The sequence below is a fragment of the Lithobates pipiens genome, unplaced genomic scaffold (assembly GCF_037356315.1).
Source record: "Lithobates pipiens isolate NorthernLeopardFrog02 unplaced genomic scaffold, aLitPip1_a1.2 Scaffold_30, whole genome shotgun sequence".
Classification (NCBI taxonomy): domain Eukaryota; kingdom Metazoa; phylum Chordata; class Amphibia; order Anura; family Ranidae; genus Lithobates; species Lithobates pipiens.
This window is the reverse complement of record NW_027507791.1, coordinates 66,319,066-66,342,838: the sequence shown is the minus strand read 5'-3', so window position 1 is coordinate 66,342,838 and position 23,773 is coordinate 66,319,066. Positions and strand designations below refer to the sequence as shown.

The following is a 23,773-nucleotide window of genomic DNA, read 5'->3' as shown; positions in this document are numbered from 1 at the left end:
GGGCCAGTTTAGATGCAGATAGCGCTTTAGCTGTCATCTGCTTTTGAGGTTTTTCCCTTAATGTCGCTTACATCTTTTTTCTATCATCAGATCTTTGAACAAAGATTTGGGATCAATTTACCACACAAGTTCCGCGATCACAATTACAAAGTGCCAACATTCTGCGACCATTGTGGATCTCTCCTATGGGGGTTGATGAAGCAAGGACTACAGTGTAAAAGTAAGAGGCACTCAACATTTATTTGACAGATTGTTGTTTTTATGTACAGTATTACTGAATGCTTTATGCCTTTTAACTGAAGCATCTTGTGGACTAATGTATAGTAAGTATGCTAGAAACTACATTACTTGCTGCCTGTAGCAATCAGTCCGCTTCCTATGGTCATGTCTGCAGCTGAAAATGAAACCTCAATTCTGTTCTTCCTGTAGTGATGTATTTCATAGTCAGACCAGATATTGTCTGTAGAGATTCCATACATTCTCCTAGTTTGCTGAACCCGTCTTCTAGTTCTAACACTGTAATTTAATTATCACACTCTCACACACCATGAAATAGTTATCATGGGCCTTAATATCAAACCGCTCCTTATACTGTATGGATCCTGTCCTCGAGGCTGCTAGTATTTTCAATTATTCTGCAAGATATAGTTAGGAATTGTTATTATTTATAATCATGTGCAGAATAAATCTCCAATATCTGCAAGTGTTGTGGTTGATCTGAGCATTCCAATTTGAGTAATAAGGCTCACACCATTCTGGCAAGCAAGCAGTAAGTACACATAAGACAAAAATTACCCTAAGACGAATTGCTGTGCAGCTATGTATCTCCAATGTGTATTATCACGCTAAAAGAAAAATGGCAGCAGCAAGTAAACATGGTGTCCCTGAAGTTGATTTGTTGAAAGCGTAAAAAATAGGCATTGCAGTTTGTTGTGTATGGGGCTGTGTATCTGCAGACCAGTCGGGGTGGCCATGCTGACCCGTGTCCACAGCCAAGAGTGCCTACAATGGCCATGTGAGCATTAAAACTGGACCACTGAGCGATGGAAGAAGGTGGCCTGGTCTGATGAATCATGGTTTTATTTTCACATCATGTAGATGGCCGGGTGTGTGTGTGCGTCACTTACCTGGGTAGAGATGGCACCAGGATGCATTATGGGAAGAAGTCAAGCCAGTGGGGGAAGTGTGATACTTTGAGCAATGTTCTGGGAAACTTTGAGTCCTGTCATTCATGTGGATGTAACATGACATGTGCCACCTATGTAAACACTATTGCTGACCAATAGGAATGGAAGAACCGCGCTATTCACCACCAGGAGTAGATAAACCCAAGCCTTATCCGGATAGTTATGAATACTCTATATGTCTAGTATACCTGTATGTAAAACTTTATGTAGGCTGCTGCCCCCCGAAGAAAAGGAATCCCCTAATAGGGGTTCTTTTAAGAAAATAATATAATATAGCAACCGGGGTGAAATGGCGCTGCCTAAAACCAGGCTCTCATTCCATCTGGACTCATAAAGGGTAGATGTAGGTGAAAACCAGGGTTTTTATCCAAAGAACCCAGTAGCCTCCCTAAACCTTATACTAATGGATCCAGGAATAAATGCAGAAAAAACAGCTGCACCCAGAAAATGTTATAGCAAACAATATGTGTGATATGTCTCCAAAACAGCAGGAATACTGGTTTAAAGAACTGAAATTCTAATATCAGGGACTAATAATCAAACAAATTAAATAATATGTCTCCAAATCAACGGAGATTCTGATGTCAAAAACTGTTAATGCTAACTGTGATTCATCACAGAAACATAACAGTGCTGAAATAAGCCAAAAAACAGTGCTGAAAGGCCAGAAAACTCCCCACTGAGTATAATGCAACAACCTCAATCCCAAAAAACTCCAAAATTTAACCAAAAAATAGTAAGATCCCACGTGTACCAAACTCCATGTATGACCTACTGCGATTATAACTCAAGTCGCATCTATACAAACATATATATAAAATTTGTCATTTAATAGTAAACCTAGTGACCTAAGATCCCATAAGTACACTACACCAGTGTTTAGTAACAAAGTATATATGTAATGTATCAGTCAATAATAAACCTAAAAACCTGAAATTACATAAGTACACTATATCAGTGTTTGGTGACAAAAATCTATACCCAATAACTAAATGTGAAAAAATGTGCAAACACTCAGAAACCAAAAAACATGACAAACCCAAAATAAAAAATGTGTATATCTATACACACAAGGGGTTAATATGATACTTGATAATATAATACGACCCCTAGTGATGAAAACCCAAAAAGATGCTCTAAAACCTTATAAATATGTGAAAAATACAGAATACAAATAGAAATAAAAATAAAAATAAAATTAAATTGAAAATAAAAAATTTATTCATAATAGAGTGCAGAAAAATGTATAAAAATATATGGTAAATAACAAGAAAAAATATATATAAAAATATATTAAATGAGTCCCAAATAAATGTTCATTAGTGCAAATCCAGAAAAAATTCAGAAAAAAATTCCATAAAGTGACTTTAGTGCTTCCTGTGCAATCTTCACCGTGACTTCTGTGCTCCCCCACCAGGAACCCCACTCACCAGAAGTATGTACCCCTGCAGGGGTTGTTCGCCTTTAAGATCAATCTCCGGATATCCGGGTCTTTACTTCATAATTGGTGACTGAACATATTCCAACATGGATTCCAAATATCCTCATAAGAAAAAAATGGGAGCCTCCATAGTGTAAACCATATAAAAATTGATTTATTTGCAAAAAAAATATAAAAATATATAAAAACAGCCGTAAAAAACAAAAGGACAAAACAAAAAATGAAAAATACTGAATATAACCACAACTCTCATATATTGAGATACACTGTGGAAACACAGTCCACCAGGGGATTAATATAATAATCCCCCCAAATGTTCCGGAATTGCTCCAGAAAATACCATAAAAAATAAATATATCTTATTAGAAGAACAAACGCTGATGTAATCTCTGTCTCAGGGGAACCAGAAAAACCTCCTGCTAGGGAAATGAAAAATTCGGGATAGAAATAAGAACCCCCTTAATTAGGGTACTCCTGCCGGAATTTATCCTGTAAAGGTGGTGAGTCTTAGCTGTGTTCCCCCCTGGGATAGAGTCTTTATCGCGTAGTGTTCAAAAAATATATCTCCTCGGAAGCCGTACGGTGGATACGCGGTTTGCACTCCACCTGCGTTCCAACCACCGACGGCAACCCGGAAGTGACGTAATCAGCGTAGCTCCGTCGAACGCGTTTCGTCATTGACGTCTTCAGCGGCGGTGCTGCGCTCCCACGTCCCATATGTTAAATAGAAAAATCCCGGATGATCTAATTGGTCGTTGCTCAGGTAGAAGGACCAATAAGGCAACAGCGGAAAAACTTGGTGTACGAGCGAACATGCAATCTTCCCGCACAGATGGCAGTCCGCTCACACACATGAACAATCCTCTCCCCCTACAAAGCGAACGAATACGGCCGCATTCTCCCAATGCGACCCAATAAAAAACGCACGCCCGCTCCTGAGGTTTCAGAAGGCATTGGGTGCATATTCTATACACCTAAAAGTAAAATTGCCCAGCTCATATATGGCAATATTAAAACGAAATCAGTCTCACAAACAATTTCAAATTGTCATTTTTAATCACCATTCAGGTCTATTAGCCCAAAAGGTGATCTATCCCATGGGGGAATCCAGCAATAATTTTACTACTCCTTTCTTTATAAACCTTAATGGCCCTTGATGGTTTTATGAACATTTTTTAAAAAACATCAAAAAAACATTTAAAGTAAAAACACAGCCATTTAAGGATAACCTCCAGGAGATTCAATATTTAAGGGATATTTAAAGGGAAACCTTGTATCTATCTCATTGCAATTCAGCTATTATGCAGTAAAAATGATAATAACTGTTTACAAATATTATACAAAAAACAATATTAAAAATAATAATAATAATAACACCATTTAGGAGTAATTTCTAGGAAATCATTTACTTATCAAAACTAAGGGAATTTGTAAACAGTAATTATTTAAGGAGAAACCTCTATGTATCACAGTACTAATTATTTAAGGAGAAAGGTAATTATTTAAGGGGAAACCTCTATGTATCACAATACAATCACAATACAATCCAGCTATTATGCAGTAAAACTAACCATACGCAGGTTAGTTAGTATTTCCTTTCTACATCATATTGTAATCCAACCATTATACAACCAAAAAATTTTTTTATATATATGCAAATTGGTATTTCTTCTCTCCATACCATATGGACTCAGGGTAGCAAACGGGAAACAGAAATAAAGATGTTACACAAAAAATTTTTTAACTACAGAATTGTTTATATATAAAAGAGAGTAGGGGAACCAAAATCTAAACCCTCAATACTCATATCTATATGTCAAAAATGTATACATACATACGCATGCACATACTCGCATATGCATATACATGGATACGTCCACGCATTTTCTTGCAAGCACAAGCGCGCCTCCACGCACTTTAATCGGAATCCCAGAGGAGGAACCGAGGATGAAGATGGAACCCATCAATCTCCAATAATCGACAACAGTCGCGAAAAATGAAACAAGCGAACAGAATTAATGTATCTAAAACCCAAAGATACAGAATACCATTACTCAACATCCTACAACATCATTCACCATAATGTCAAGAATTAGAGATATAAATAAAGACTATAACTGATTAGTAGGGGGCACATACCACTCAATAATGTGGAACACCCCTCAGGAAAAGAAAAACCAAAAAACAGAAAAAACTTATGGGTTGGCTATGAAACAATTCAGGTCTATATCCAGGTTGAGGCCCCGCGGCACCAGAGACCCCAACCTGTATATCCAAGCGGTTTCATTCTGCGAGATGAGGGTGGTTTTATTACCTCCCCTCCAATTGCCTTTCACGCAATCTATCCCATAGAATATTAAGCCAGAAGGGTCTCTTTGATGGAATTCATCAAAATGACGGGAAAGGTTATGATTTGGAAACCCTTTCTTAATATTGTTGATATGTTCCCTAATCCTAACGAAAAGGGGACGTGTGGTCCTACCCACATACTGTAAATTACATGGGCATTCTATAACATATGTTACATGTGTGCTCCGACAAGTGATTAATTCTTTTATTCTGTACTCCTTATAATCTGTCTTTGCTTTGAACATTTCTTTTCTCCGCGGTTGTTTCTTGCTAACTTTACATGGAAGACATTTCTGGCATCTATAGAAACCCTTCAAATCGTTGAATATTTTTATATGTCTTGGTGGGTCAATAGCGTTATGTACTAGGAAAGAACGTAGGGTGGGAGCCCTTTTATATACAAAAAGAGGTTTTTTAGGGAGGACTTTAGATAATATTTTGTCTTCTTGAAGTATAGGCCAATATTTCTTGATAATTTTTTCTAGATCTCTGTATTGAGTGCTAAACCCAGTAATAAATGCCAATTCCCTCTTTACCTCTTTCTTCTTTTGTTTCTCTAGTAATGATTTCCTCTCTAAACCTCCGATGTTATTCTTTAGTTGGAATAGGGGTTCCGACTTATATCCTTTCTCTTGAAATCTCTCTATGATCAAGTCTGCTTGGCGATTGTAATCTTCCGTAGAGTGACAATTTCTTCTCAGTCTTAGCAGCTGACCCTTCGGAATGTTGTTTTTCCACTTGGGGTGGTGACAACTGGTAATCGGGATGTAGCTGTTTCTATCCGTTGTTTTGAAAAAGGTCTTAGTACTAAAAATCCCATCTTTCTTGGAGATTTTGAGGTCTAGATAATCAACACTATCTTCGCTATATTTGCCAGTAAAGGTCAACCCATATACGTTGTTATCGAGATTGTTCAGGAATACATCAAGATCCGCCGAGGTACCATCCCATAATAGGATGAGGTCGTCTATATATCTACGGTAGAACCTCAACTGAGGTATATTTCCACCATAGATATACTCTTCCTCCCACATGTTCATCATGAGATTCGCCACACTGGGAGCATAGCGAGCTCCCATGGCAACCCCCTTCGTCTGAACATAATATTTCTGATCGTACCAAAAGTAATTGCAACTCATTGCCAACTCCAATCCTTCAATGATGTATTCAACTTGTTCTTGTCGCATATCTGTATTCTCATATAAAGCCTTTTCAACCCCCAGTAGCCCATCCTGCTGTATTATACTTGTGTACAGCGAATTAACATCAATAGTCACCATCAGGAGTTTTTCAACGTCTACTAAATCTTGGAGTTCTCTTAACAATTGTGTGCTGTCCTTCAGATAGGACCTTCCTTTTTGAACCAAGGGTTTTAGGAATTTGTCCAGATATTCTCCTAGACGCGAGAAGATGGAATCTATTCCACTAATTATAGGCCTCCCTGGTGGCTTAATAAGCCTCTTATGAATTTTTGGCATATAATACATCACCGGGGTTTTTGTTGAATTAGAAATTAAATACTCTGCCTCGTCATCATTGAGAATTCCCATTTCTTTCCCCTTCTTCACAAACATAGCTAGTTTTCTCTCATATTCGTATTTAGGATTGCCTTTCAGCTTCTTATATGTATTCTCAATATTTAACAGCCTTTCCATTTCCTCTAAATAATCAGATTTGTTCAAAATAACCAAACCACCCCCCTTATCAGCTGGTCTGATGACTACATTTTTCTTTTTTCCCAATGCTTTGATGGTTTTCCAAATGTTCGCAGATTTCCTATAATTCGTCTTCTCTAATTGTCTTAAGTCACCCTCCACCATTTTGCTAAATGCCCCCATACATTGATTGCCTGGGGTATTTGGGTTGAAAGTAGACTTGTTTTTTAGATCAGTCTGAACGTATAAAGATTCTTTTTTGCTGTTCACTCCCGTGTTTATGGCAAAATGTTTCTTGATATTCAATTTCCTCATGAACTTTTTTAGATCAATGAACGCTTCAAACTTGTCTAATGTCTTTTCTGGGGCGAATTTTAACCCTAGATCCAGAATCCTTATCTCTTCATCCTCAAACTTTGTATCACTTAGGTTGTAGATGCCTTTACCAATTAAATTCTTCTTCTTTTGTTTCTTCTTTCCTCCTCTACTTCCCCTGGTCCGTTTTCTCCTTCCCTGTGTCTCCACATAGTTGTTCCTGGGTTGACCTCCCATGGTGTCCCTGAGGGGCACGACTCCATGTGTTCTTGAAGTTGTCCCTCTCTGTTCATTGTTTCATAGGGAGCTCCTTGAGATCCCCTGTACCCTGTTTGTCCTCTCCATCTTGGATTCCTGTACGGAGGTCTGGCAGTCCATCTCCCTGGAGGTCTGTCTCGTTGCCCATTCCTGGGAAAATCCCCATAATCCCTGTGATTTCTCGGTTGGGAATATCTATTTTCTCTATAATCTCCTCGGTTTTGCCTATTTTCTCTATAATCTCCTCGGTTTTGCCTATATGTATAATGCGAATGTTCCCTTGAAGGAGTATACCTATTTCTTTGATCCTGCGGATGTGGGTACTCCCTCAGGGGGGTAAACCGATTTCTTGTGGGTACGTCATACCTAGGTGTAGTCGGGCTTTCCGCTCTATATAATTCTTGTTGGTAACTTCTTTGATCATCTATTTGAACATTTCTACGTACATATGGTCTATTTTGTGGTCTATCTCTTGGCATTCGATTTGTTCTCATAATTGGTTGTGGTGTACTTGTCGGCTGTTCTAAATTCATAATTTCCATTGATCCGTCTATTGCTGACCAAGTACACCCCTTTAAGGAAACGGTATTCCCTGGTGGCAGCGGCCTCTTTCAGCAGGTTAATGCACCAAACCACATTGCAATAATGGGGGAAGAATGGTTTGAGGATCACAAGTTTGAGGTGTTGACTTGGCCTCCAAATCCTCCAGATCTCAAATCAATTAAGCATCTGTAGGATGTAAGGTGTAAACATGTCTAATCCACGGAGGCCCCACCTCCCCACCACCTTATAGGACTTGAAGGATCTGCTTGGTGCCAGATACCACAGCATACCTTCAGAGGTCCAGTGATGACCATGCGTCAACAGGTCAGGGCTGTTTTGGAAGCAAATTAGGGGAACCTACCCAGTATTAGGTGGGTGGCCATAAAGATACGGTTGATCAGGAAGGTGTGTGTATGTGTATGTGTATATATATATATATATATATATATATGTGTGTGTGTGTGCATATATATATATATATATATATATATATATATATATATATATATATATATATATATATATATATATATATATATATATATATATAATGTGTGTATATACACACACACACACACAGTGCCTTGCGAAAGTATTCGGCCCCCTTGAACTTTTCAACCTTTTGCCACATTTCAGGCTTCAAACGTAAAGATATAAAATTTTTATTTTTTGTGAAGAATCACCAACAAGTGGGACACAATTGTGAAGTGGAACGAAATCTATTGGATTTTTGAAACTTTTTTAACTAATAAAAAAATGAAAAGTGGGGCGTGCAAAATTATTCGGCCCCCTTGCGTTAATACTTTGTAGAGCCACCTTTTGCTGCGATTACAGCTGCAAGTTGCTTGGGGTATGTCTCTATCAGTTTTGCACATCGAGAGACTGAAATTCTTGCCCATTCTTCCTTGCAAAACAGCTCGAGCTCAGTGAGGTTGGATGGAGAGCGTTTGTGAACAGCAGTTTTCAGCTCTTTCCACAGATTCTCGATTGGATTCAGGTCTGGACTTTGACTTGGCCATTCTAAAACCTGGATACGTTTATTTGTGAACCATTCCTTTGTAGATTTTGCTGTATGTTTGGGATCATTGTCTTGTTGGAAGATAAATCTCCGTCCCAGTTTCAGGTCTTTTCCAGACTCCAACAGGTTTTCATCCAGAATGGTCCTGTATTTGGCTGCATCCATCTTCCCCTCAATTTTAACCATCTTCCCTGTCCCTGCTGAAGAAAAGCAGGCCCAAACCATGATGCTGCCACCACCATGTTTGACAGTGGGGATGGTGTGTTGAGGGTGATGAGCTGTGTTGCTTTTACGCCAAACATATCGTTTTGCATTGTGGGCTAAAAGTTTGATTTTGGTTTCATCTGACCAGAGCACCTTCTTCCACATGTTTGGTGTGTCTCCCAGGTGGCTTGTGGCAAACTTTAGACAAGACTTTTTATGGATATCTTTGAGAAATGGCTTTCTTCTTGCCACTCTTCCATATAGGCCAGATTTGTGCAGTGTATGACTGATTGTTGTCCTATGGACAGACTCTCCCACCTCAGCTGTAGTTCTCTGCAGTTCATCCAGAGTGATCATGGGCCTCTTGGCTGCATCTCTGATCAGTCTTCTCCTTGTCTGAGCTGAAAGTTTAGAGGGACGGCCATGTCTTGGTATATTTGCAGTGATCTGATACTCCCATTTCAAAATGATCGCTTGCACAGTGCTCCTTGGGATGTTTAAAGCTTGGGAAATCTTTTTCCAAATCCGGCTTTAAACTTCTCCACAACAGTATTACGGACCTACCTGGTGTGTTCCTTGGTCTTCATGATGCTCTCTGCGCTTTCAACAGAACCCTGAGACTATCACAGAGCAGGTGCATTTATACAGAGACTTGATTACACACAGGTGGATTCTATTTATCACCATCAGTCATTTAGGACAACATTGGATCATTCAGAGATCCTCGCTGAACTTCTGGAGTGAGTTTGCTGCACTGAAAGTAAAGGGGCCGAATAATATTACACGCACCACTTTTCAGTTTTTTATTTGCTAAAAAAGTTTAAATTATCCAATAGATTTCGTTCCACTTCACAATTGTGTCCCCCTTGTTGGTGATTCTTCACAAAAAAATAAAATTTTATATCTTTGTTTGAAACCTGAAATGTGGCAAAAGGTTGAAAAGTTCAAGGGGGCCGAATACTTTCGCAAGGCACTGTATACACACACACACACACACACACACACACACACACACACACAATAAAATTGTAAAGTTACATTCTTTTTTTAATATAGCTAACACATTCTACTTACCTGTTCTGTTGAATTTCACAGAGCCACACCTATTTTTTTCTTCTGTAGCCCCAACCCCAGGTTCCTCCTTCTCAGGGTGCCACCATAGGAAGCCGCTTTCTATTGTGGCAAATCTGTGGGCTCAATCTCAAGCCATTCTGCCTGCGTCCATTATAGACGCACATACACACAGCGCAGCCCGGCCACAACCATCCCACTCCCTCTTCACAGGATTTGACTGACAGCAGTAGGAGCCAATGGCTCCCGCTGTCTAACCAAAGCCCATGAGAGCTGGTAGAGAGGGGCACAGTGCTGGGTCAAGTTAGGTTAGGTTAGTTAGGTAATGCAGTATAATACCTTAAAGACACAAGCACATGCAAGGAGGATTTTCACAATAGTCTTTTAAAAGAGTTGAGTCTTCATATAGCCCAGTGGTCTTCAAACTGCGGCCCTATGATTGCCTTTATCTGGCCCTTGAGGCATAATGCCATCCACTGACACCACCGATGGGGCATGATTCCATCCACCGACACCACCGATGGGGCATGATTCCATCCACCGATGGGGCATGATTCCATCCACCGGCACCACAGATGGGGCATGATTCCATCCACCGGCACCACCGATGGGGCATGATTCCATCCATCGACAACAAAAATGAGGCACTTTTCCTCCCAACGACCCAACTTATTACTCCCTTTAATACCAAAGATCTGTAAAACAGTTAACCAGTTTTCAAAGATAGGTTTGCTCATATCTTATGTTCCACACATATTATGTAGAAGCCACTCCACCAAGAGTGACACAGCTTCCAGTGATATGGCTCAGCCACGACACCTGTGTAACCTTTTTTTTGTTGCTTCAGATGGAGTAAGTGTAAGAATCCATTTTGTTTTTTTTTATTTGCTGTGTCCCATTAAGGAGATTTAAGTCTACTTCCTGTATCAGACACACAACAGGAAGTGAGGGCAAATTTTTCTGAAGTGAGGGGAAGCCCCCTCAGTGATAGTTGTGACCCTTTGGAAAAATAGTGGCATCTGTACTTGAAACAATAGATTCTGATTGCCACGTCTTTAAGAAAAAGATTTCAGGCCAGGATTGCATAACAGAGACAGTCCAAATTACTGTGAGGTTCAGCCATGATTGCAGACACTGGTCATCAGTGTAATCATTGTCTGTTATGAAAGGCAGCTGAGTGGCTAATCCCAAAGCTGCTTATTTTATTTTTTTATTGATTTAACTTCCAGTATCTCACAAAGAAATACCGGCCCAAATGTTCTTTCAATCACAATGGAAAATTATACTTGCGGGATTGCCAGTTGTACTCAGAAATTGGATTTGGTTTTCAGAAAAGTTTTGACGTCAATTTATAGGATTTAGTAAGTATTCATTGTTCTGTGTTCATGAAGCCTAAACCCTGGGACACAATGTCATTCTATAATAACATCACCCTTTGCATGTATGGCTTAACAATAAACTCCGAACACAAAAACAATCACACAGATATATTCCTCAATAGTACACCATAGCACAGGATATACATCCATCTTGTAGGCACCAAATGCATTTACAAACCCAGATATTGCCATGTAAAATTATCAGTGATATCGACACTGTGCTGTACATAGCCTGTGCAGAGAGCAAAGCTGTGGGAGGGGCCCAGCAGGCAAGAGGAGCCCTACAGGAGTACAGGAGGGGGCAGAGACAAGACCAGTCACCCTGCACAAGGAGAGAGAGGAGCACTGACTGGTCTTTGTTACAGGAAGCTCCTGCACAGAGGCAAAATTTCACACTACAATACGGAATACACATGACTGTTGTTCATACAGTATTTGCTTATCTCAGAGTTCAGCTTTAAGAAATACCCATTAAAGTCCACCCAGTCTACATTTTTCCCCTATGTTTTGGATAGAATGCAGAAGAGTTGGAATGTTTTTTTTTTTTTTTTTTTTTATGCTTTTTGTGTCCCCATAGAGGAGATTTATTTTCTCCTTGTTTTGTGTCACTGGGACAGGAAGTGAGATGAAATGTTCCCTATAGGGAGGGACACAGGACTAGAATACTAACAAAGGTAGACATTGGCCCCACTTTACAAATCATTTTTTCTTTTTTTGCTATTGCAGTACTAGGTGGATTGATTCAGTCAAAGGGAGTTTTAAACATTCAAATCAAACACAGTTTGATCTTTCAGGAACTCTTTTATTAACTGTTTTAACTGGCCAAGTGGAATATGTAAAAGTTTGTCAACTCTGGACAATTTTTCTAGTTTGGACAGCAGAACCTCTGTCATGGTTTTTGGCCATTTGTGGTAGAATTATCTCTGGAAGGGGAATTATCCCAACCGGGAACATTGATGGCAAAAACCTGGCAGATGATCTAACCCTTATCCAATAATCTATCCAAAACCAAAAAAGTTTGGATGGAGTTGCACTAGATGTCCTCAGTCTTACGGGTAAATGATTGCATGCATCATTGAACCTGGAAGACTGAGAGAATATTGTAGGTACATGGACCCACCCCTTAAATGGGTATCACCATGGCACCCAGCACTTAGTGTGGAGAAAAAATGATTTGATCCCCTGCTGATTTTTTTTTTTTTTTTCGATTTTGATCGTTTGGCCACTGACAAAGAAATGATCCGTATAATTTTTTAATGGTAGGTTTATTATAATAATGAGAGACAGAATAACAACAAAAAAATCCTGAAAAACGCATTTCAAAAAAAGTTATAAATTGATTTGAATGAGTGAAATAAGTACTGTATGTGACCCCTACGCCAAACATGACTTAGTACTTGGGGGCAAAACCCTTGTTGGCAATCAGGTGAGACGTTTTTTGTAGTTGGCCACCAGGTTTGCACACATCTCAGGAGGGATTTTGTCCCACTTCTCTTTGCAGATCCTCTCCAAGTCATTAAGGTTTCAAGTCTGATGTTTGGTAACTTGAACCTTCAGCTCCCTCCACATATTTTTTTTTGTGGAATAAAGGTCTGGAGATTGGCTAGGCCACTCCAGGACCTTAATGTGCTTCTTCTTGAGCCACTCCTTTGTTGCCTTGGCTGTGTGGTTTGGGTCATTGTCATGCTGGAATACCCATTCATGACCCATTTTCAGTTCCCTGGTTGAGGGAAGGAGGTTCTCACCCAAGATTTGACGGTACATGGTCCCATCCATCGTTCCTTTATGCAATGAAGTTGTCGTGTCCCCTTAGTCGAAAACCCCCCCACAAAGCATAATGTTTCCACCTCCATGTTTGACGGTGGGAATGGTGTTCTTGGGGTCATAGGCTGTATTCCTCCTCCAAACACGGCGAGTTGAGTTGATGCCAAAGAGCTTGATTTTGGTCTTATCTGACCATAACACTTTCACCCAGTTCTCCTCTGAATCATTAAGATGTTCATTAGCAAATTTCAGACAGGCCTGTACATGTGCTTTCTTGAGCAGGGGGACCTTGCGGCCACTGCGGGATTTCAGTCCTTCTCAGTGTAGTGTTGACAATTGTTTTCTTGGTGACTGTGGTCCCAGCTGCCTTGAGATTATTGACAAGATTCTCCTGTATAGTTCGGCGCTGATTCCTCACCATCCTCATGATCATTGAAACTCCACAAGGTGAGATCTTGCATGGAGCCCCAGACTGAGTGAGACTGACAGTTATTTTGTGTTTCTTCCATTTGCAAATAATCGCACCAACTGTTGTCACCCTTTATCACCCAGCTGTTTGTCTTGGATGGCTCTTTGATCTTGGCCATGGTGGAGAGATTGGAATCTGATTGATTGCTTTTGTGGACAGGCGTCTTTTATAAAGATGACAAGCTGAGATTAAGAGCACTTCCTTTAAGAGAGTGCTCCTAATCTCAGCTCATTACCTGTATAGAAGACACCTGGGAGCCAAAAATCTTGTTGATTGATAAGGGGTCAAATATTTATTTCACTCATTAAAATACAAAACAATTTATAACTTTTTTGAAATGTGTTTTTCTGGCTATTTTTGTTGTTCTGTCTCTCACTGTTAAAATAGACCTACCATTAAAATTGTAGACGGATCATTTCTTTGTCAGTGGGCAAACTTACAAAATCAGCAGGAGATCAAATACCCTTTTCCTTCACTGTATATAGTTATCCAAAAAGAGAAAAAGAGAAAAATGTTTTACAGGGGAATCTACGAGCAATGCTTGCTGTATATGAGCTTTCTCCAAACTCCTGTCTTCATCACTGATGAAATCAATAAGTAAAAAGTGCATGTTCAGCCAAAAACGTTTTTTCTTCATACTTTGGAACCCCTGTCAGGTTTTATTGCTATCTGAGGCCTTGGTTAGACATGTGGTTGTGGGGGGCGTTAAAATATATGCGGTTGAGATGCATTTTGCCACCCACCAACCCGCCCACCTTAACCCGTGGCAAAGTTGACACAACATTCAAGGATCGGCAGATGGCAAGCCCACCAAACACAATCAAGTCAATAGGGAAACGTCGCAAACACCCTGCAACTTTGTGCAATGTGGCACATTTGACTGGGGGGTTAAAACAGGCAGTGAGGAGGTATGCAGATTGGGCTTCAGAGGTAAAATGAGATTTAGTCTTGTATCTTAATATATCCTTAGAGAAATTTCCCCTCATTTCCTGTTCTACTGACAACAACGTACCAGACAGGAAGTGAGGGGAACTCTCCAACAGAAACACAGACCAAAATAAAATTGTGTTTTGGTAGAGTATTGAAATGCTGTTGGATGTTTAGTTCTGTGTCCCTGTTGGAGATTTTCTCTCATTTCCTGTCTGGTAAGGCATTGTCAGCAGGACAGGAAGTGAGGGTAAATCTCTCAGACAGAGCCATGGACCTGCACCTGACGGTGGTAATAATGCACCTGACGGTGGTAATAATCCTTCCCCACATTATCCAAAATGAAAAGAACGTTTTTGGCTCGACATACACTTTAATGAAGAAAAACAAATCTACATACATTGAATGTTGTCTGAGCTTTGTGACAATTGTCCTTTGAACAAGGTTTCTGTGTTTCTTGAACATCTTTCCCAGTTCCCGGGTTGGTCTCCAGTGGTCAATTGTAGTATTTAATAACATTCTCATCCTTTTCTCTCTGCAGTGTGTAAAATGAATGTTCACAAGCGGTGCGAGGCAAACGTGGCCCATAACTGTGGCGTGAACTCCGTGGAGCTGGCAAATGCCTTGGCGGGGATGGGCCTACAGCCAGGAAACATTGCGGTCACACGGGTAAGGCTATGGAACAAAAAAGAGACCTATATCTGATGCTGGTATACAGTAAGTACAGGAGTGCAATGTAACGATCACCTGTAATGACCAGAAGCTTGTTTCCATTATCATCTGCACTAGTAAAAAAAGCTATTTAAATCTAGTAGCAACACAAATACCTTGAGGACTTTTTGACCCACAGAATCCAAAGTGGATCACTTTTCAGAGGGGTTTGACAGACAGTAAGGAGGCATCCTCCTCACTACCTGTTTTAACCCTTAAATACCTTCATCCATGCACTGCACACAGTTTGTGGGGCGGTTGTGCTGTGGTCCTAGTCACTTGAATGGGTCACCTTTGGCAGGATGTACTGCCAAACAAAAGCAACAAAGGGGTGATTTTTGCTGTATCACAATGTAAACCATCACAACTGTGGCATATGTATACTCCTGTACAGCCGGCTTGGCAGCTTTTGAGGCTGCAGGGTAAAAACGCAGCTCAACTGCCTGTTTTTTCTGCCTCCTTAACAGCTTTTGTTAAGGTGTAAATACACTTTGCTATCAGAGGTTTTCTAATTCCATTTGACATCAGTTTGAGATTCTTCAGAGTTTGTTCACAAAGTCATTTGGCCTACTAGGCTGCAGCTATACACTTCAAGTGATTTGGGGTTCTGTTGAACTATAGGGGAAAATGAGTAGTGCTGACGCAAACAAAAGCTTGTTGACATAGGCTGTAAACCTATTTTTGTAAATGGCCCCTACTGTGTATTGCTTAAAGTGTCACAGTGACTTCAAATCCCATTTTTATTTCCGATTATGGACACAAGAACAATCCATTTGTTGATATTTATTCCAGATACCTGTAGTATGCCTGTTGACAAGATCAGGATATGAAAGGACTTTTGTAATCAACTACTATAAGCAAAACAAATTATTTTATTTCAGTATGCAACCCTCATAAAGTTGTGTATACCCAAACTAGTTATTTATATCTTTCATATGCAACATTTCAAACTGTAGTAGTTTTAGTTTAAATGTGTTCCCCAAAATATCCACAAGATGGCAGGCAAGGGCAGCATTTATTACCGTTCTTTCTGTTGTGGAAGCAATGGAAGGATATTCTGGATACTGTACATACTAAGAGGCATTAGATCTCCTGTTATTAATATCCAGCAGTATTGTGAATAATGATTTAAATTTCATGATTAAGCTGAATCGCTTTGGTAAGACTGCTCCTATATACCAAAGCAACCCCTGAAAATAACGGGGTCTTAAAATAAATGCAAATAAATAGAAAACAATAAGTGTTCAACATCAAGAGTGATACAAAGAAGAAAGTAAAAAAAAAAGAATTATATATATATATATGTATGTATGTGTATATATATATATATATATAATTTTTTTTTAGATATATACAGTGGAGACAATTATTATTCGATCCCCTGCAGATCTTGTACGTTTGCCCACTTACAAAGAGATGAAGGGTCTATAATTGTTATCATAGGTGTATTTTAAATGATAGAGACAGAATATTAACCAAAAATCTAGAAAAAAACACATGATACAAATGTTATCAATTGAGTTGCAGTTCAGTGAGTAAAATAAGTACTTGGTATCCAAACAAAACATGACTTAATACTCAGTGGAGAAACCCTTGTTAACAAGCACAGAGGTGAGACATTTGTTGTAGTTGGTGACCAGCTTTGCACACATCTCAGGAAGGATTTTGGTCCACTCTTCCTTACAGATCTTCTCTAAATCCTAAAGGTTACTTGACTGTTGCTTGGCAACTCGAAGTTTCAGTTCCCTCCATAAATTTTCTATGGGATTAAGGTCTAGAGACTCCATGACCTTAATGTGCTTCTTCTTGAGCCACTCCTTTATTGTCTTGGTGGTATGTTTTGGCCTGTTGTCATGCTGCAAGACCCATTCGTGACCCATCTTCAGTGTTCTGGCTGAGGAAAGAAGGTTCTCATCCAAGATTGTAAAATATAATACAAATAAAAAGTCTGTCTGTACCTTTAGCAGAGAAACAGCCCCAAAGCATAATGTTTCCACCTCAGTGGTTGACTGTAGGGATGGTATTCTTAGCCCTTGTACACACGGTCGGAGAATCCGTCGGAATGTGTCCTACCAGACCGTGCCGACGGATAATCCGACTGTGTGTGGTATGCATCGGACTGATTCCGTCGGAATATCCGTCGGACCCAATTTTCCAACATGTTGGAAATATTTCCTGACCAACTGGGCCGGTCGGACATACTCCGATCGTGTGTAGAGAATTTTGATCGGACCAAGTGCCACGCATGCTCAGATCAAATTCCTACATCAAAGCTATTGGCTACTAGCCTGAATGTAGTCCCATCGTAACGAAATTACGTCATCACGTTCTGAAAGATCGGATTTTTCGCCAACTTTGTCCGACCGTGTGTATGCAACAGTTTCGGACAAGATCCGATAGACAAAATCTGACGGATTTGGTTGTGGAAATCTCCCACCGTGTATACAGGGGCTTAGGATCACAGTCAGCATTTTTCTTCCTCTAAACAGTCGAGTTAATGCCAAAAAGCTCAAATTCTGTCTCATCTGACCACAGGACTTTCTCCCAGTCCTTCTCTGAATCATTTAGCTGTTCATTGGCAGACTTCAGACGGGCCTGTACATGTGCCTTCTTGAGGGGGGAGTCTTGCCTAGCGCTTCCAGATTTCAATCCATGGCGGCATATGCTTACAAGATAAAAATCTGTATTTTTTTTGCGCAAAAATTACTTGGAATCTCCAAACAATAGATATATATATTTTTTTAAGCAGAGACCCTAGAGAATAAAATGGCGGTTGTTGCAATATTTTATGTCACACTATATTTGAGCAGTGGTCTTTCAAACACAATTTTTTGGAAATAAATACACTTCAATTAATTAAAAAAAAAAACAGTAAAGTCATACAAATTTTTTTGTATAATGTCAAAGATGATGTTACGCCACAAGAATCGTGAGAGAATCGTGATCTTTATTCTAAGCAAAAAAATTGTGCTTCTCAATTTTTCCAGAATCGTGCGGCTCTACTTGAGATCATTCACAAGCTCCTCCTGTGTAGTTCTGGGCTGATTCCTCATTTTTCTCATGATCAGCCATACACCAGGAGGTGAAGTCTTGCACAGAGCTCCAGACCGAGGGTGATTGATGGTTATTTAGTATTTCTTCTATTTGTGAATAATCACCCAACAGTTGTCTCCTTCTCACCATGCTTCTTGCTGGTGGTCTTATAGCCCATTCCAGCCTTGTGCAGGTTTACAATCTTGTTCCTGATGTCCTTTGACAGATCTTTGGTCTTGTGGACAAAAACAGTTGAAATTCAACTGTGCAAATTCCGCGCCATGTGAAAAAATAAATAAAACCAAAAACAAACACAGAAAGCAGCTCCCTGGAAAAGTGAAAAAAAAAAACCACCTATGGAGTGATAACAGTAATTAGGGGCGCTCTGCAAAAAATATTTTCTAAACCACAAATTCACAATAACTGTGACAAAAATGCTTAAAACAACATAATAATCACCAGAGTAAACATATGCACATATATATAATGACAATAATTACACTGAAAAAATAGTGAACATTGGTGAACCACCAAAAATATTATAATAATTAACAATGTAAAGTCCCAATAACATGTCTCTACAAAGATAAATTCTGCAGATCCAAAATGTGGAAAACAGATATTAATCGTGATATAGCAGCAAATCGGGAAAAGGGCTTGCGACTCCCTCCACCAAACACGCAGCAAAACACCAGTTGTGAAGATGCAAATCCAAACTGCTTACCAGATCCGTTTGACCACTTTAATTAAAAAGTAAGTCAAACAACGCCTGTACAGGATAATGCCTGCTCATATGGATACTAATGCAAATGATAGTAGATGGTATGTATCCCTTCACAGACTCAAGCGGCAAATATGAAAAAATACAAAAAGATCCATAGCATAATACTGACTTTAATAAAAAAATGGATAAAACAACAGACAGCCAAAAGGCCCCTTACATGGTTATGTGCCTGACCTGGCACTGGGACTGCTCACTCTGACCGAAAGACTCACTCTCCGACCAAAGGAAAAGGTCCTTCTGCATTCGATATTGGCGTGTGTTCCAGGCCTGCAGACCGCCGAACCAGAGGGCCGGAAGTGGTGCCGAATAGCGTGACCAAGTACCGCTCCAACGTACGTTTCGTTGTTAACGTCTTCAGGAAGCCTGTTTGTCCTGTGGATCTGACTAATACCTCTAACTCGCAATTACTAGGTGCCTGAACTCCCCTTTGTCCTCTAACCCTCTATTGAAGGACCGTGTATTTTGTCTTTCTTTGGTGTTACCCCTAAATAAATCTTCGAAAAGGACCACGTGTCTGATATATCTTCATTTGGGCTACTTTCCACGGGACTCCCCTAAGATGAAGAAGCGAGCAGGTGAGGTAACGGTAAACCTGAATAAAACCAGCAGCTCCTTCAGGGGTTAGTGCTACACCAATATTCTGTTTGCTTTGTTAGACGCAGCTGAGCTTATCATCTACTAGGACCCATTGGTCCTTTTCCATCCTAGATTCCCCCAGAGGCCCCCCCCCCCCCAGTGTATAGATTGCATTCATATTTTTGCCACCCAAATGCATTATTTTTAGTTTTTCTACATTAAACCTCATTTGCCATGTAGTTGCCCACCTCATAATTTGTGCAGATCTTCTTGTAAGGTTTCCACATATTGTGGAGAAGTTATTGCTCTGCTTAGCATAGTATCATCTGCAAATCTAGAGATTGAACTGTTTACCCCATCCTCCAGGTCGTTTATGAACAAATTAAATAGGATTGGTCCCAGTACAGAACCCTGGGGGACCCCACTACCCACCCCTGACCATTCTGAGTACTGCCCATTTATCACCACCCTCTGAACTTGCCCTTATAGCCAGTTTTCAATCCATGTACTCACACTATGGCCCATGCCAATGGACCTTACTTTGTACAGTAAATGTTTATGGGGAACTGTGTCAAATGCTTTTGAAAAAGCATTTTATCTAGATGGCAACTCACCTCCTCATAGAAGGTAAATTGGTTTGGCAAGAGCGATTCTTCATGAATCCATGCTGATTACTGCTAATGATACTCAGCCACTTGTTTACTTCCCTAATCTCCCTCTGCCTTTCTGGTGTGGCTCAATGTACCGGTAGTATTCCTGAGAATACTACCTTGGAGGTCCTTTCCCTCAATTTTGCTCCCAAGTCCCTAAAACCTTTCTTTAGGACACTCCATCTGCCTCTGACTTTGTCATTGGTGCCAACGTGCACCTTGACAGCGGGTCTTGCCCAGACCCTCCCAGTAATCTGTCTACCAGATGTTTGATGTGCCGAACCCGAGCGCTCGGTAGACAGCATACAGTTTGGAGCTTCAGGTCTTTGTGACAGATTGCCCTCTCTGTCCTAAGAATTGAGTCCCCTACCACCATATCATTTTTAGACTCATAAAAAGTATAAATATTTTGTTATAAAAAGTCCAACGGTCGCTTGATATTATAAAATGGTAACCACATATTAAAAAAATACTTTATTTTTTTGTAAATGGATTTTTATAACAATAGAAACACAAATTGTATCGATTTAATGTAGAGAAGTATTCTTATCACACTGTCATAATACACAATGGGGTTATTATATAAATGGAACATACATCTCAAGAAACTTTATTCATGGAAACTACAATGAAAGGGAAAAATGGATGCTCTTTCACTATCTGATATTATTTATGATGAACATTGAGCAGGAGCATACAGGATATGGTCACAAATTGTATAGTTAGTAGAAACCACAAAAAAACAGGAAATACATACTAAAAGCACTAGAAACTATGTTTGCATAAAGAATCGCACAAGCACAAACAATGAAAAACAATACCAGAAAGCGAGAAAAGTGGTCTTTTTAGAACACAGATGAGAACTAGCACCAGTTAATATATGGCTAAGGAAAAATGTCCCCGGTTAAAAAAAGGATACTGTGTAAAAACAAAGATATTCTGTGTTTGTATTCAATCAGCCATTTTGTTTTCAATTGTGCTAGTGCTAATAAAGTGTAAATATTTGTTTAACTATATGGAAATTATTGTATGGGTGGTGATGTACACTTAAAACAGTCCGATGGGTATCATTGGTCTGTTTTGCATATATAGATGCCAGGGCCATCTTTAATATTTATTGGACCCTGGGCAAACTGTTTCTTGGGCTCTCCCGAATCTACTTACTAACTATTTGCAGACGGGGGTGGGGGGGGGGCTTCAAGTATGAGGCAGCTGCTTTGGGCCCCACAACAATGACTGGGCCTGGGGCAGCTTCTCCTTTTTCCCTGTGTTAAAGACAGCCCTGTAGATAACAACGATGGGTTGAATCCTCAGTAGTAGATTTTGTTACTCTCCCCTATTCTGTAGACAAGGGCTATTTTAAACTTTCCACATTCACAGAAACTTCTATCCGAGGTTCCCTGAATTCATGTAATTACATCATAGTTATGAGCATGATGTCATTACATACTGTAGCAGCTCAGAATACAATATCACAGTACTAGGAGCCCAAGCAAGTGACTGCTATTATTTCCCATTACATATTTCCCAAGCCTTTTTTTACCTTAAAGCCGGCCATAGGTGGATTGAATCTCAGTTCAGTAGAGACCGTCTGAGATTCTACCCATCTATGGGCAGGCTGGTTGTCATAAAATCAATCCATCATTTGTTTGGCAAAGCATAACTATAATCGGACTCTCTTTGTAGTGTTCTGACGGCAGCCCTGCAAGATCTGAAAATGGCTCTGAAGACGATTCGCTTTCCAACATGTCTTCACAGTACAAATTAGGAATTGAGGATTTCACCTTCTTTCGTGTGTTGGGAAAAGGCAGTTTTGGAAAGGTTTGTAATCCAATTGAAATACATTGCAACATACTGTACTGTAGGTGGCCTCATTTAATTACTGTATGGTCTGTAGCTTTTAATGGGGTTCTCACATTCCTTGTTCCACAGCAAAGGATACGGCTGCTATAAGCAACAAGAACACTTTGAAGCAGAAGACATTTTGAGATCATATCACAAAGCTGTACACAAGGATAAGGATCTTTATTTTCAGCCATATGACTGCAAGGCTTCATGTGCACGAGATGTTTTTACAACCTCTCCTGAACGATTTAACTTAACAGATAGTAACCCACGTTTAAAACGTCTGTTTTGCCGCGTTTACATGCCATGTTTGCGTTTTATAAGCGTTTTAAAAAATAACCAAAAATGAAAAACGCTTGTAAATGAAACACGGCTAAATGCGAGTTACCGTGTTTAGCCGCGTTTAGAAGCATTTGGCGCTTGAAATGCCTCTAAGCTCCGCTTATGAACCCATTTTTTTTGCGTTCCAAAAAAAGCTTCTAAACGCAGCTGCCTAGAAACGACTATAAATGACCCTGTGCACATGTACTGATAAGATAACAGAGAAGAGTTCGGGGGCAGTTGAAAAAAATGACCAACTGCTCCTAAACGTTCGTAGCAGCAGTGTACATGAGGCCTAAAGCTGGTCATAACCACAGAGATTTTTATTGTTTAGCCTGTGTAATAAATCTAACAGATTTCAGGGCTGATCACAGATTGAGGTAAAGGGGCAATTAGCGGTTCTTTACCACGTAATCAGCTGTGTCCAATCACAGCTGATCACGGATGTAAACAGAAGCTGGTTATCAACACTTACTGTGTGAGGAGAGAAGAGAGCCAGCTTCTCTAAACTCATAAAGACAGCACTTATTATCAGTGTCCTGATTACCAGGGCAGTCCCTACAATGCCCACCAGTGCTGCCAATCAGTGCCTCCTCATTAGTGCCACCTATCGGTGCCCATCAGTGCAGTCCATCAGAGCCAGAGACATTTTTTATAACAAACTATGCATGTTTTTTTTGTTTTGTTTTTTAAAACCTAGTGGTGATTAAATATCACCAAAAAAAACCTCTATTTGTGTAAAAAAAATTCTAAAGATGTCATATGGGTATAGCGTTGCATGACCGTGCAATTGTCATTCAAAGTGCAACAGCGCTGAAAGCTGAATATTGGCCTGGGCAGGAAGGGGGTGAAAGTGCCCTGTAGACAAATGATTAAAGCAGGAGCTAAACCCTTCAACTTCAGTTTCCTGAAATCCAGTGAATGATAATTGTCACAGTTGCTTGTGCTCTCTATAACTGCTGCTACGGAACTGTTAAGCCATCAAATGGCTGCAGTCATAACTGATCACGAGCAGCACCAGGGCAACTGCAGATCAAACCGCCAACTTCCTTGGCTGTGAAGGTTAGGAGGGTTTATTCTGGTGTTTTAGCTTTTGTTTTAGCTTCATGAGCTGAGCTGGTTGATATAAATACATACAGTCATGGAGCCCTATGATCAAGCTATATCATCTTTCATCACATCAGATCTGACAGTTTCTAATTTGTAAAGTGGACAACTAATACTGTTTTTTTTTTTTTTTTTCCTTTAAGCCCTTGTACACATGGTCGGACAT

General features: G+C 39.9%; 1 protein-coding gene across 1 annotated transcript in view; it reads left to right on the top strand.

The window, feature by feature from the left end:
• PRKCH (protein kinase C eta) overlaps positions 1-23,773 on the top strand; it is a 297,109-nt gene that overhangs the window by 153,116 nt on the left and 120,220 nt on the right. Inside the window, exons 6-8 of the mRNA XM_077464376.1 lie at positions 91-220; positions 15,122-15,249; positions 22,021-22,155. Coding sequence (XP_077320502.1) covers positions 91-220; positions 15,122-15,249; positions 22,021-22,155 — 393 coding nt within the window. The remainder of the gene's footprint in view (positions 1-90; positions 221-15,121; positions 15,250-22,020; positions 22,156-23,773) is intronic.